Source organism: Aythya marila, assembly GCF_965140915.1.
Source record: "Aythya marila genome assembly, chromosome: 18".
Taxonomy (NCBI): Eukaryota; Metazoa; Chordata; class Aves; order Anseriformes; family Anatidae; genus Aythya; species Aythya marila.
In genome coordinates this window covers 12975128-12991162 of record NC_139059.1, presented here as the reverse complement: position 1 = coordinate 12991162, position 16035 = coordinate 12975128, and the positions used below count along the sequence as shown (strand labels likewise).

Here is a 16035-nt window from a genome sequence, read left to right as displayed (position 1 = left end):
TAGACCAATCAAATTTTTCTGACTCTTTCTGACACAGTTTTCAGAAAGATATATAAAGAATTACATATGTGAGTTGTGTGATGCCTACAACCTTCCAGATTTCCAATTATCTTCCCAGCTTTTTCAAATGAGTACTAATTACAATGAAAACTCCTTCCTCATATTGACCTTTCTTTCACTTCACAGCAAAACCTACCCATATGCTTCAGGTGAAAACTCATGACTCATAAGCTGTAATACACCAATTTTCCTGGAAAGATTATACTTTTAATAACAAACTTTTACAAGCCATGCAGACATGCACAACGTGTGAGCTGCTTTATTTGCTGCCCTGCTGTTGGTGGGGTTTCCGGTGTTGTGTTTTTTTTGTTTGTTTGTTTGTTTGTTTTTTGGTTGGTTTTGGGCTGTGGAATTGTTGTTGTTGTTGTTTTGTGCTAATAAAAAAAATAATAAGAGAAATCCATAGTGCTCTGAAATACTAACAAACTCACATACCTTGTATTAGCAGTTAGACTGATTAAAAATCAGAGGAGTAGAGAACTTGTATCATTGGTTTTTTGTTTGTTTGTTTGTTTTTTGTTTGTTTTGTTTTTTCTGAACTACAACACCTGAATCTGCTTTTCCCACACTAAGACTTCCTTGAAACATCCATGGGAATATCTATTTTTTAATTATTATCATTAAGAAAAATATCCAATGCAACACAAATGTACATTTTATTAGTTAATACTAGTTCATTCTGATCTAATATTATGATTCACAGGATGTCTTGAGATATGGTTCAAATTTACAGAACTGAAATAGTGGCCAGGTGATGCAAGTCTTTTACTGGGTGTGCAGGGTCCTCTGTAGTGTTGTGAAAAGAGTTCACATACACATTGCAAGCTTTCTCTGGAGCTGCATGATCTGGAAACTTGTATTTAATCTTTAAGCTCCTTTCCAGTGTTTTTCTTTTGTGCTTGAATTCCAAAATAGTTTTTGTATATTTGTTAATAGTGGTGACAGCTGCAGCCATACAGCAAGCGAAGGAAGCCCATGCGAGGCTATAAACAAAAAGATTTATTAGAAATTAGCAGAACATTTTCATATCCAAGATCTTCAAGTTTATTTTAGAAAATAATGCACACAAGTGATTGTATCGGTTTATATTATGGAAAGAGGAGCATGGTCAGGGAGGAAGTCAGACATTTGGTTAATGACCATCCATATACCTGACTTACAGAATGGACCTCTCTACGCTTGTAACATTCACATTTAATATTCTTGTTTAATGAAACCCTGACTCTAATTTCTCTGTTTACTCTGTTTAGGGTTCAATATCAGTAAGAGGAACTGAGAAAAAATGGGAATACTTAAAAAAAAATAAATTGATAGGTGCAGTTACTGAGTCTAAAAATATCACAGGTGCCACTGAGAAATAATGTGTGCCAGTTATCCAGAAATATTAAAAAGATGGTACAATTTACTAAAGATGCAGGAAATGTCTGCACCACTGAGTGGGCAACACATGCTAGAGGTGTAAGATTAGCATGCAAAAGTATGGTCACAGTAGAATGAATTAGAGTTTACAGTGGAGAAACTTACCAGAGTCCTTAACATGGCAAGGTCAGGATAATCAAAATGTGTCCATTAGTGGAGAAATCAGTATAAGAAACTCTTGTTAATTTATCATTTGCCTCATAGCTGTTTGTTCCCATATCCTTGCTGTAGTTCAATGAACTCATTTATGTTTTCTTTTTAAATAACTCTTTCCTTCTTTATTTCTTTTTTCTGTTTGAGTGTTATTTTTAGCCAAGATTGGTTTCCAGGGTAATCAGACATCCAGATGTCTTGAGAGAGTTTGAGAGCAGTGGATTATGGCATGTAGATATGTAGGACCTCTAGGAACAGGAAGAAGAGGAAGCAGCTTAAGCTATATTTTCTCCTGAAGTCAGCCAAAATATACGCTGAATTACTATCTCAAATCTGAGGATAAGTGGAAGTGCTCTTGTAACAAAGAAATAGCAAGAATAGGGAAAAGCCAGCAGAAGCAGACAGAATGCTTCATCATTCAAACAAAGCACAGATGGGACAGCAGACCTACCTATGGTTATATGTAACCTATGGCTTAAAACAACCATGTTAGAGAGGAGTTGAAGATGGCAGCAATGACACCAAGTTTTAGCCCCTGAGATTAGATGAAAGTGGCAGATCTGCAGTAGGCCTAACTCATGTAGCAGGTATTTTGGCTGAATAATTGAAGCACTGTAGCTTTAGTAGTCAAATTGATATAACTGATACTTCGTGTTTCATGCACAGCTTTTGTTAAAGATGCTGTTCCTGATCAATCTGTTAGAGCCCTTTGAAGGATCCAGTGAAATAAAGGGAACAAACTGCTTTCAAGAAAACTTTTAAAAAGACCTCTTACCAAAGACTGAATGAAATTAAGCTCTTATGAACAGGTGCTCCTATATACCAATGCTGTGTCAAAATATACAAAACAAAGGACAGGAGTAAATTGTTTCTTTTGACAATGCAAAGAAGGTATTGGTGGGATTCTTCAATGTTTTCACCAGAACTTTTTATTTTCCATAAACAGTAAGGAAAAGAAACATCGACTAAGGAGAACCAAGGAAGGACATAAGCAAATGATGTCACTGAGAGAGGCAGAGGATAAAGTGGAGTTTGGCTGCAGTGGAAATTTAGCTTCAAGAAGTTAACTGTTTGAACTCTGCTCAGAGACCAATGGCGAAGGGGAGATCAATCAGGTCAACTGGAACAAGAGTAACTATTAAAGAAGTAACTAGTTATTCCTCTGGAAAAAAATAAATACAGATAGAAGCTCAGCTGGATTATTTTTCCTATCACTGCACAGAGTATCCCATTTGAAGTATGTTACAGGAATTTAGAACAGAGCAACTCTTTAGAGAGAAAATGTCTCTTGATGTAAGGATGCATTGATGTGAGAAACACAAGGAGATGGAAAGACTCACCAATAACAGAAATATCTTCCAACCTCCAGGAAAGCTACCAAAGAATAGAAAGAGAAATATGAAGAGATTTATTGAAAAGACATTCAGGGCCACCAGAGACTGAGCCTACCTGTCACTACCAGTTCCTGTGTTTTAAAGGAAAAAGGTCTTCATGCCTTCTGAGCCAGGTGGAAGAAAAATCATCGCTACATCGGCTGGATGTGGAGAGGGGGAATCTGTAGCAGGTGGAAGATCCATGACAGAAGATAAACAGTTCTCGTAGGCATAGCTGTTCCCCTGAGTCTGGTGGTTGAGATGAAAAGCTGCTGCCATTGGCCTGATTCCCTGTTTTCCTTGACTCTTAGGAAGGTGATGTTAAGAAGTTCCCAGTGGTAAAGCAGTAAAGTCTTTTCCTGTGCCATTGCCTGTCCATGTCCTTGTCATGGTTTTGGTGACATTGTTGGCCACAAGTGGATGCCAGGGTGATTAGAAATGGAGTGTTAGTTAAAATCACTAATGCCCATGTTTTGATATCTGTTCTCTTTCCTTGCATAAATAGTGTAAGAAACCTTCCCCTTTCCTCTCCTCTCCTCTCCTCTCCTCTCCTCTCCTCTCCTCTCCTCTCCTCTCCTCTCCTCTCCTCTCCTCTCCTCTCCTCTCCTCTCCTCTCCTCTCCTCTCCTCTCCTCTCCTCTCCTCTCCTCTCCTCTCCTCTCCTCTCCTCTCCTCTCCTCTCCTCTCCCTCTCCCTCTCCCTCTCCCTCTCCCTCTCCCTCTTCCTTTTTTTTAAAACTTTTGTTTTAAAAACAAAACAGCCATTGGGAGAGTACTTATGGGAGGCTGGAGATAAAGGGTCATGCAATAATAAGGGAGGTCTAAATGTAGGTTATCAGAAGAGGGACAATATTACACATGGAAGGAGATAAGAGGATAGAAACCAAGGAAGACAACTGGAGGGAGGAAGTGAGGTACCTCTATGTATGGTTTTATTTTCTTCTTAGATTATCAAACAGGGTAACATAGCTACCATTTAGGCTGAGTAACAGAAAGAATGTGAAACTTGATAGAAAAAAGGAGCATGCAATTGGTTAGGAAAAAAAAAAGACAACAGAGACACCATCTTCCTCAATGTCTTTCTGTATGCATGTACTGATGTCTTGGAAAGTTTCATGATGGTACAAGCATTTCTTTGGGCATTCAGTGGTCCTGCATAGAGTAACTAGAAGGCAGCTGTGAAATCTTCATCTGCTAAGTATGTGCCATATAGTGAAAGGACAGGTGCTCAGGAGGGGAAAGCTGACTGTAGTGGCAGAAGTGGTAGATGTGACAATGTTGGTGATAGTTCTGACAGTTGAGCTGGTACTGATATGTAGACAATCAGCCTGAGCTGTCCTATAGTGACCCAAATGATTGGGCCTGATGGACATCTGAGTTAACCAAATACAGTTGTTCCTACTATTTTTCTCAGTTATGGCTGGGAAAATGACAGCTGTTTCCAGCTAGTGCCATAAGAACATTCAAATGTCCATTATTGATCAAATTTGAATGGATTTCCAAAGGTACAACAAAGACATCTCTACAGGAAAAATCCACTTCATAGTCCTCGTTTTTAATAAGTTCACTAGACCTCCTCAGAAAATGATGCAATTATTTACAGGGTCAAAAAAAAATGTACTTTTACCCAAGTCTGTTCTTAAAAATTTGAATAATTTTGACTGCAATGTTCCAAATACAACAACCTGAGGCATGTACATGCTAAAGAAACATTCATCCTAAATGGATAAGGCCAGCAAAGTTCTAAGCAACTTATACAAGGCAGTCTTCCTGGGAAACAAAGGTACCAAACCTGGGTCTTATAAAAATGGGTAATCTGATGTGTGTGGAAAAGAACCTCTGCTTCACACAGAACAGTCAGAGGTCTAAAGGATGTCTAAAAGTACTGTCTAAAGGATGATAAATGCAAAATTCACATGCTTATACATTTTATGCAATAATCTAAGACTACTGAATTTGGACAAAAACAGCTAAATATTGAACTGTGTTCCCAGGACTGAAATAACATAGACCCATTCATTATAGTACAAAAATGTCTTGAATATAGGATGAAGTGACTGAAATGTAATGGAAGAACCAAATGTAAACCAACAAGTACCAAAAGGACCAGCCATAATCCCACGTGTGAGGTCTCCAGTCTTCAGGACCAAGATTTACAGTCATTTGAAATACAGTTGTATACATCATGTGAGCAACCATGCCCAGAAGACCTAAAAAATATAATGAAAGACTATTAGAAAAGGTAAACTGATGACATTCTTCTTAGTCGATTTATTGCAGTTGTCCCTTGAACTCCTAAAGAATATTTTACAAAGAACCTGTAAGACACTGAAAAATACAAACTGTATTTATGTGTCATCGATTTACCAGTACAACCAGTAGTACAATCCTTTGACACCTACTTTGTATGCTTTGAGAATCTACGGGAGCAGTGGGACATGCAGTCCTTAGATTTTGAAAAACAATAAAGTTATTCGTTATCACCATCTGAAAACCTACTACTTAGTAATTCAGCCCTAAGCAGGAATCAGCCATAACAACAAAGTCTCAATCAGTTGCATTGCATAGGTCACTTTTCCCTCATTTTCCTGTCTTTCAGTGGAAAGATTTTCAAAGGCACAAGTAATGTTTGTACCTTTGTAATGCTTGTACCTGCACTTTTGCAGTACATTAAATGCAACAAGATTTATCAACATTATTGAGGTGAATGAAAAATTGAAGATCACTAAATGACTATTAAAAAACATTGAAAGGCTCAATTGTGAAAGTAGCATATTTATTAATTTAATTTTCAAAATTCCTACAAGGTCTCTTCATAAGCCTAACATTTTATTTTCCAGCAGTGAACTTCCCTATGAACTTTTTTGTTGTTGTTGTTCCTAGCTACATTTACAAATCCATAATGATCTTAAAATTATCAAACATCCCACTGTCTAACATACATGAGCTTCTCAGAGCTGACAGCCCCCCACCAAACTCACAAGACCCAATTTGTTAGGTGTTCCCAAAGTAGATCTTTTTCATGAATTCTTACAAAACAAAGCAATTGCTAGTACACAGAGGCTCTCAGTCTAGTTCATAACAAGTGAGGACTAACCATGTTCTGTCTTCAGTAGTCACTAGGAAATGTCCTTCCCTGAAACACTGGTACTCCTTGAAACAGGCAATCAAGACAGCTCTTCTATACAGTATAAAGCCAAAGGGCGTCATAGTGTGAAACACAACTTTGGTAGTTAGCTGACACCCTGATACCACATTCCTTAATAAACTGAAGAAAGATGTTAAACTGTAGATGTAGGGATTAGAGGACTGATGTCAGCTATAGAATCATTAAGGTTGGAAAAGACCTCCAAAATCATCTGGTCCAACCATAAGAATTGTTCATTTCTCACCAGAAAGATGGCATATCATAGTCATTTCTGAGTTAAAACAAATATTTCTCCTAAATCCTCCAGTCTGGTTGCCTAGAGATGTATACACTTGAGTGTGAACATGAGATCTTTCACTGGAGCTCCCTCCTTTTAGCTCTTGTATAAGAATAAAATTTCACACTATGACTTTTTTTAGGTCAACATATTCTACATCAGTTAGAACATACATTATACATTTTATACAGTCTGAGCTAAAGACTGAGGGAAATCAAACACTGGCACACAATGGTTAAATATTATAACTGTTTTCTTAATATGTGTGTTTTCACAATAGTTAGAATTATGTAGCTACAATTTCCAGTAGCTGAATTTTAATTTGCATTTTTGTGCTAGAATAAGGAACGTGTCATTATAAGAAATCACATCTTCATTTCAGATTAGAGTGAAGGAAACCTTAAACCCTTTCCTTGATAAGGCAACTAGATTTGATTTATATTTACAACAGATTTAAACAACTAAGACATGTTTTTCAACTTTGTATTATCTCAAGAAATGTTTAAAATCAGGGAACATCTGAAATAAACAGCATCCAGTAAAATCTTGCTGTGTAACCCTCCTCCTGACCTTTTCTCAGTGCAACAAGGGATAATAAGAAAGGAAGGCAGCTACACACACGAATATATAGGAACACAACCCTTACTGATAAATTATATGGGAGGCAGTGATAGAAACCAGACCTGATCAGTCAGATTCATTGATGAGGGCATGTGAGAATATGAACAAAATTATTCCAGTAAGAATATCTGATGGAGGAGATTGTCAACTGGGAAACTAATAGAAAAGGTAGAAACCAGAAAACAAAGTACACAGACTTGACAAAATAAATATGGAGACAATGACAAGGAACAAACCTCTCAGTCACTCTAACTGATTAGCTATCAAGAAACTATAGGTGCCACTTCAAGAAGGTCAACTGGGACTTTGCAACTGATGATCCTATAGACCAAGGGGCTCAGGACTGGGAGGGGTGTGGGATTGGTAAAGCTCTGCAGAACCATGACAGTATGTGCATGGGAAGGAGAACCAGTGAGTAGCAAAAGGGTGGGGGGTGGTGCAGACTGTAGTCAGGCTGTGTGTGAAATTGGGTCAGTCAAGTGTGCTTGTCTGGCAGAGCCCTGCATCTGATCACTGCAGTCTGTCCTACCATCTTTTCATATGAAAACTTTCTCTTATGTATCTCTCTGTATATTTACAATGTCTATCCTGTCTGTATGTGGGCTGCAAAGACTAAGTGCCAGCTACGCGGAGGTCTGTATGTATGAGTGAAATTTGGTGCCAGCTATTGGAGTCAAGCATCTATTTGATGCTTGACTCCAACAGTCAAGCAGCTATTGGAGTCAAGATGGAATCAGGCATCCCTGTCTGTGGTGCCAGCTACAGAAGTGAGTGACAGTCCTAATGTCAGTAGCTGGAGGGGCCATAGCTCTCTGGTTCTAGGGAGGGTCCTACAGACTTTGAGCCCCAGGTGCAAGCTACTGGGGTGACCAGTGTGAATGAACTGGGTGCCAGCTCCTGGAGTCAGAGCGAGGGTATGGGTGCCCCTGACCTGTGGTGCCAGCTACTGGAGCCTGTGGGGGTCCTTCACTACCAGCTACTGAAGCAAGAATGATAAATGTTCCCAAAAACAACTGTCAGCAGAGACAAATGTAACTGTAAGCATGATATGTGTGTGTATATGACTTGAAAGGATTAAGTACCAGCTTCTTGGAGGCCAGTCTGAGTTGAATTTAGTGGCAGCTACTGGATTTAGGCTGGGGTTGTGGGTGCCTGGCCTACAGAGTCAGCTACTGGGACCAGTAGGGTCCCAGTGCACCTGCTGGAGTGAATAGGGTCTTCTACTCCCCGACACTGGGGCAGGAGAGGTGAGTGTTCCCAAACCAACCACTGGGGAGAGCAGGGAGGGGGAAAGGAAAGGGGCTGACATGGGTCAGGTGAGAGCCAGGTTCTGCACTGGCAGCCAAAATGGGGCTATGCATCACAGCCTCTATGCGTGGTGCTGGCTTCTGGGGGCTGAATGCACAGACAACCTGGTATAGGGAGGTTGTCCATGTGCATTCACCAGCAGACTTCAAGCTAACCCAGTCAGCAGGACCTCAGGTTTGGGCTGAGGTGTAAGGAGAGTGGAGAGTCAATGCTGGTTCTTCCAGGGATATTGCAAAGTTGGAATGTGTATGAGAGCTGCATGTTAGCTGCAAGCATCAAGCTGGACCAGCCAGTGAAGAGGGGAGCCATGATATAGGTAAGGGGGTCAGGGATCTAGACTGGCATGCTGGACAGACAGAGGGGCTGTACTTGGAGACCCATGAGTGTGTGTGTGCTTGCAAACCTAGAGAGTGCTGTGTGTGTGACTGCACAGGTCCTGTGCCAGCCCAAGATGAGGAAAGGGACTCAGCTGTCTGTGTTTATGTTTTATGTGAGTCCTCTGTGGAGGACTGCCTTGTTCAAGGCAGTGCCTTATCTGTGGCTGTGTCAGTGTTCTCTGTGTGTCTGTGTGTCCTGTGTGTCTCTGGGGCACATGCTTAGCATTGCTATTGGCTGAACCTGCAAAGGGGAAAGGCAGCTGTGTCTCTTGGTCTGAGCAGACACTATGGGTCTACGGGCACTGGACTAGGCTCTGCTGGCCAAGATGGTGGTTTCCACTGCCAGAGCGACTGGAGGAGGTCATCGCGCTCTTTACATCACTTAACAAAGCTTACTATCCTTTCTTTCAAAATAAACTTGACAATGGATCAAGAGATACAGGTAGAAATGTTTCTCTGAAAAGGTAGGCTTATTTAATCTATTATTATTACTGTTATTATTATAGTCAAGTTAAAAATCATACTGTTTTACTAAGTCTATAGCTGAGGTTCAAAATACAGAAAATCTCTGATCAATAGGAGAAAAAATATTTTAAAACTGTTTTTCAGGGAATCTACTGATAAATCACTAGTCAAGAAAGATAATGGAGACTAATTTGAGTAATTAGTAGAATTGGTGAGAAAAAAAAAAAAAAAACAAAAAAAAAAAACACACATTTTTTTACCACCTAGACACCTTTCAAGAAAATCATTCAGAAGAAAGGAGATGTTCCAGCAGGTTCTCAGAAATCATAGAGTTTGGGTACCACTCTCTGTCCTACAGGGAGCTGAGATAGAAACATGAAAATGTGCAAATGTTAGCTAAAAAAGAGGAAAAAATGACCTGCTGTCTGTTGCAGGTGGGAGCCTAAAAGAAATTATGAAAAACTGTAGCAGTTGAGACTTTATATGTGGCATGAATAAGCATTTCCAACAGTAAAGCTTGGATTACTTTTCCCAGAAAGGTCACAGAAATTTTTTTTACTTTTATTTTTTTTTAAACTGCAACTTTCCTCAGTAACAATTGTTTAACATAGACAAAATTACAGAGTAGTTCAGGCTGGAAGACACCTTTGCAAGTCTTCAACCTCCAGAGCTCAATAGCTCAATGCATGGTCAATGCCGAGTTCAGGCCAAATTGCTCAGGTACTGATATATTAACTTCTTCACCATGAAGACAGACAAGCAGTGGAATAGACTCCCCAAAGAGTCTGCAGGTTTTTAAGATCCAGCTGGATACAGTCCTGCTCAGCAAGCTTGTCCAATCTCAGAGCTGGCCCTGCTTTGAGCTGGAGGTTGGCCTAGGGTACCTTCTGAAGTTTCTTCCAAACTGAATTTGCCTAGATCTCAGTGATTAAATAGCACTGGATTAAGAAGTAACATGGATAAATGAAACAGTGTCTCCATAGGTATTGTTATAGTTTTTAATCCTGGACACTGTTATTAGTCTTCAGTTAGAAATCTATCAATGTTGAATTTTCTTGATGTAATAAATTGAGATATTATACTGTACCTGCAAGTATGGTGACTACTGCAGAAAAGGCGTTGATCTTTAGCCCATCAATGACACTATGATAGCAACACATTTCTACTGACATAAGAACAACTCCAGTCAGAAGCAAAATGTTATACAGTAGCTCTGCTACAATAGACAGCCATAAAACCCCTGTAAAACCAAATTAATAGCACTGATATTATAAGCAGTCATTCAGTATTTTCAACATTTATTTCTTCTTCTTTTATATTGTTTACACAAACTTAAACAAATGGTCAGAGACTGTGAGGTTGTTGTTGTAACATCTATAGAAAGACAAACATGGTCAACACCATAAATTGTTATTCCCTCTGCAGATTTGGCCATTTAGAAGAAGAGCACTTGCATGTTCCTGCCGTACACTTAAGTTTACAGTACAAGGTCAGGCAGTAAATTTTTTATACACAGTAGTTACCCTAAAATTAACTTGAACAAAATTAATTTTAAAAAGGGGGAAAATTTTTAATAAATGTTCATAAACAAAAGAATTAATTTCCAGTTATCTAGTTGTTGACACCACAGCTACTGTGTCCAGACTATACCAAAACAGAAGACATTCATCTAACAAACTTCAAAGGCCACATGCACAGCCACATGGCCTGAGGGTCTAGTCATTAACTAAAATATTCCTTTTGTGTTTAGTTTCTCACCAGGTAAGCTCTTGTTTTTGGACAGAGAAGCCTTCATGTGCCCAAACGCTCTCCAGATTTCACTGAGATTCATGGTTCTGGGTATTGCTTAATTCAGTTCTCCCTGGATATCTGTTGATTACATCTTACTCAAGAAGTTAATCTTCCTTTGAAAGATTATTAGCCTGCTGTTTTATTATTAACATGATAATGTCCCATTGGCTGGAGCAGGCAGTCTTCTTGTGTCCATACAGTAGCAAGAGCTGGCCAACAACTGATTGCTGAATCTCACAGACCATCTTAAGAACAAATTGGTATGTCTTCAGACGTCTAGTTGTAGATTCAAATAGTGATCTAATATGCATTCATATGCATATATGTACTAGGTATATATATATGCTAACAATCATAAATTTAAAATGAAAACATTGCTAAGATGTAATTTATAAGTAACTACTATGGATTATTATTGTCAAGCTATACATGGGCAAGGTCTATTTCTAAAACAAATTTTTGTCTCAGTAAAAAAATAAAATAAAATAAAATAAAATAAATAAAATAAAATAAAATAAATAAAATAAAATAAAATAAAATAAAATAAAATAAAATAAAATAAAATAAAATAAAATAAAATAAAATAAAATAAAATAAAATAAAATAAAATAAAATAATTTTGTTCAGGAACTCCAGATGTTACATTGTCCAGCAGTGTGGGCTTCCCCAGCTATGAGAACTTGCATCTAAATATTCTTGAATAGTGAGCCATTGTTACACATGCACTGGGTAACTGTGATAACACCTGTGTACATTGCCTTGTCTAAGGATGATAAATTCAGAAAAAGTGAGACTGATGCATCCCAAGTCTTGTGTACACTGCAGTCATACACCTTTGCTGATCACAAACTCTTTTCCTTTGTGCAGGACAAGAGCCTTTATTTCCACACAGTAATTCACTGCCCAGGGTTAGCTTCACAGTGTGGTTATCAGGTACCAAGGTGCTGTATTAGGTCCCTTGATCTAACTTTTGGATGCCTGTGGCCACTCTCCTGGTCACAGAGATAATTTCTTCTCTGTGCCCACCAGTGGTTTCATGTGTAAGTTGCTCTCAGGCCAGGGCCCACAATTCACCCCTCCTTTTCCTTTTAGAAGATCATGACTCTGTGGCTAAGAACCATACTATATGGTTTTTCATACTATAAACAGCTCTCATACAATAAACAGTTGTAATTATTTGTGTATAGTGACATAGACGCAATAGAGGGAGGGAGAGCTAGCTTTCAGATATCATCTTTTTTCCCCAGGGGTTGAAAACGTGATCTAGAAAGTAGTCCAGTGCCAGTATCCTGGATATGCAATTTCAACCCCATGGGGAAGAAGGAGGATTTTTTTTCAGGACCCATCACTTCCAAAATGATTGATTTAACCATTTAAATTATAAGGATTACATGGGAGGGTTGCTCTTTCAATAGTATCTGCAAGCATGCATTGTAGGAATAGGAACTGTTATTTGAAAGAACAAGGCTAACTCTATGCTTTTAGGAGGTATCTCTGGGTTGCAAAACCTTGATGAATGGAAATTCTTTCTTATAGTTCTGTGTAGGGTGCAGGAAGAGGATTCAGACTGTCATCAAGATTGGCTCAGTCCACAGTACTTCTCTCCAAAGTCCCCTCAGCACATTGCCTGGCCTTTTTCACATGCTGCCTATCCTTCTGCCCTCTCCAGGCAGTATAGTGCCAACCCCAAAGTCCTAACTCTGAATTTGGAGATTTGAGGAGAGAGGTGGCAAAAACTCAGAAATCTTGATTTTCATTTCTCATAATTAAAATATACATTTTTTAAATTTCCCATTCAAATTGAGTAGATTTGAAAGACATTGACTCAGATTTCAAGTCCTGTGGACTTTATTTTGATGTTTAAAAACTAAATAAAGGACAAAAACTGTGTGGGATTAAAACACACTTTTTTTTTTTTTTTTTTTTTTCAAAACAACATACGGAGTATTTATATTGGTTAATGTGATCAGGAACATTTTATTTATATTTAAAAATTGCATATTTACCTCGATCAGCAGCTGGAGCTAGACTGACAAAACTTCTACATTTCTCACCTAAAAAAAAAAAAAAAAAAAAAAAGAATTAAAATAAAACATACTTTTAAAATAAAATTATGATTATATATTCTGTATTGATCTAAAGAAACAGATTAATAGAATGCAGAAAATAAAAAATATATCACAAACATACAGATTAAGATGACCACGATAAGCTATTTCTGATGTGTGTTTGTACACACAGAGTCCCTGGTATGTGGACATTCTCCTGGAGCTCAGATCTTTATCCATTCAGACTGTTTCAAGGCAGAAACAGAGTCACACTTTTGTGGTAAAGTTAGAGAAAGGCTTATAATTTTATTTTTTTTTATCCAGAAGGTTGTACCTGTGAAAGTCAGAACTGGAAAACTAATGATTTACAAAACTGCATGCCATCCTGCCTGTGAAGGAAGAACTGTTTGCTGTACAGCAACAAGACTGATGCTCACACAAATTTCTTACAAGCTTGACTGCTTTGTTTTTTTTGTGTGTGTTTTTTTTTTTTTTTCCTATAAGCTTTGATTTTCAAACCCATGTGACCTCTTGACCCCTGTGCAGCTGCTTTGAACAAAGCTCTTGTAATTAATTTTGCTCTGCTCTGAAAATACAGGGTGGTTTGTTGTTTTTATTTTTTCAGCTGCTAACTGCACCATGTATGAAAATAAGAACTGCCGTAGCAGACAGACCAATTCCAGACGGATTCCATGATCCCAGCAATATCCACCTAAAAGATGTCTTCACTGGTAGATGTCTTGCTCTGATCTATGACATCTACCCCCTTAAAACTGCATGATGTACAAGATCTTCTGGCAGAACTGGTCCTTCAAGAAAGTCAACCATTAAAATATTTTCATTTTGTTGCACAGATAGCTGACGACTCCTCTGAAGTTTCATTCAATTTGCCACTGCTAAACTAATCAGAATGATAAGTGGAAAAATCAAGTGCTGATTTGTATTTACCATACAAACACTATTTCTAGAACCAGTTAAGCAATTCACATACACAAAGATCCAAAATTAACTTGAGGTTCTCTTTTATGACAATTTGCATTCATTCCACTGATATTTACATAGCAAGAATGAAACCCAGTCGAATGCCTTCTTTCATGATTAGTGAGTCTCCAAATTATGTTATAGCAAGGTGAAAATAACCTTCTTGTGCTTCCCTTTATTGAAGGTGAGATCACAGTAAGAAAATGAAAATACCTGTGCTTAAGAGGAAATCCATGAAAAAACTTAGGTATCACAGAATTAATTGGTCAAATGAAAATCCATTTTTTAATATATTTTTTTTCAAAGAAGCATATTGTGCTTTTAATGTTGCACCTGTAACATCATTCAAGACAAATATGTTCACTTTTGCCTAGAGGAGTAACAACATCAGAAAGAATAAAACACTTCCCTGTTAAAGTAATTTAACTTGCTGTTTTATCTAGAAGTGTATGACGTTTTTCATCTGTACTATAATCTGTCACTATAAAGTTCTTTACAGAAAATAATATATATTTTTTTTTTTAGGAATTGAACAGAAAGTACTCTCTAAGATCCCCCTTTCCAGAGTAGAGCAACTTTTTAAGGATACTTTTTCTTTTAAAATACATACATGATATTGCAGGAAAGAGGAAACTCACACCAAATTAATAGAAAAATCTCTGATTAATTTCTGAAGTAAATGTACATATTTCTACTTACCTTCCCCATTTATAATTTCTTCACAGGAATACCATATCCCAGCATGAAACTTTCGGTCAACAAACTTGTCATCTCCTGTCTCCCAGATATATTGCACAGCATTACTGTTGTTGGCATCAGGGCTATTAAAGCGGATGCAGTGATCCCCTTTGTTCTGTTCTGTACAGAAAGGTTTGGCAACTTTTCTTGTCCCTTCACACCAGTAACTGCTGCTGAATGCTGTAATAGAGAAAACTAAAGAGAAAAGACTGAGAGAAAATGCTGCTGAGGCTCTCTGCTGTCTTGCTGTGCCAGGGTCTAAAACTGGCATCCTTCAGGACTGCAGTATTAATTATTCTAGAAACAACCTATTATAAAGCTATGTCTGCCTGGTGAAACACCTGCCTGTGTTTACTATCCCAATCTTTTTTCCTGTCAGCAAAGTGTACCAGCTTAGTAGTTAAGACAGAAAATAGAGATATGGGCATAAGGAGAAATCATGTGGCAGAAGAGATTAAGGATATAGGACAGTGTAATTTGGCACTAATATCTTGTGAAAGAAATACGAGGAGAAGAGATAAATTATAGTTTGGCCTATGAATCATAGGAGAAAAAACACAAAGAACACAGAAGCATAGGAAGTACACCAATATACGATCAGAAAAAAAAATATTTACAGAAACAAAATTCACATACTTACCTCGATCAGCAGGTGGAGTCAGACTTATGAAGCTTCTACATTTCTCACCTATGAAAAAAATAAAATTAACCTTGCAGTTCCAAATGCTCCTGTTACACAGAACATTGAATTAAATAGAATACAATCAAGAATCCTACTTTAAAGAAGTTCTTAAAGAGATGAAAACAGTTGCTAAGTTAGAGCATTTCACGGCATTACATCGTTTCCCAAGACCACTGGGAAGGTGAGCACACTTGTCTGAAGTTCTACCAGTTACAAATGAAAGTCATAAGTTACACATTTTAGCTAAGGACAGTATTCTGGGCACTGGCCAGTTCGCCTCCATGAACACATAATTGAAACCTTGATAATGTTAGGTGAAAGAGTAGAGAAAAGGCTGTATTGTCTTAATTTTGTCTGCCCATCTGTTTGTTCACTCTGTGAAACAGCTATTTTTTCCTTCACCTAAGAAACATTTCCCATCTTGACATGTTAGAGATGTGTCTTTTTCTGCCTATTTGATAATGCAAAGGATTTTAAACTTTTTCTTATGAAATGAGTGAAGAATTTTGTGAAACCTTGTGTGGAACAGTTGTTGCATGATGAGATATTAAAAAAACATTTGTGCTAAAAGGAACAAGGGACAGGGTCCCTGCAAA

At 37.9% G+C, this 16035-nt stretch overlaps 1 protein-coding gene across 1 annotated transcript; it reads right to left on the bottom strand.

Annotated features, from left to right (window-relative positions):
- Window positions 1–345: 345 nt before the first annotated feature.
- On the bottom strand, window positions 346–15028 carry GSG1L2 (GSG1 like 2; the record flags this gene model as incomplete). Its single annotated transcript, XM_082774698.1, has 5 exons — window positions 346–1043; window positions 5102–5213; window positions 10287–10439; window positions 12997–13044; window positions 14719–15028. The coding sequence occupies 5 exons, from the start codon at window positions 15026–15028 to the stop codon at window positions 788–790; spliced, it is 879 nt and encodes a 292-aa protein (XP_082630824.1). The 3' UTR covers window positions 346–787.
- Between the last annotated feature and the right edge of the window lie 1007 nt (window positions 15029–16035).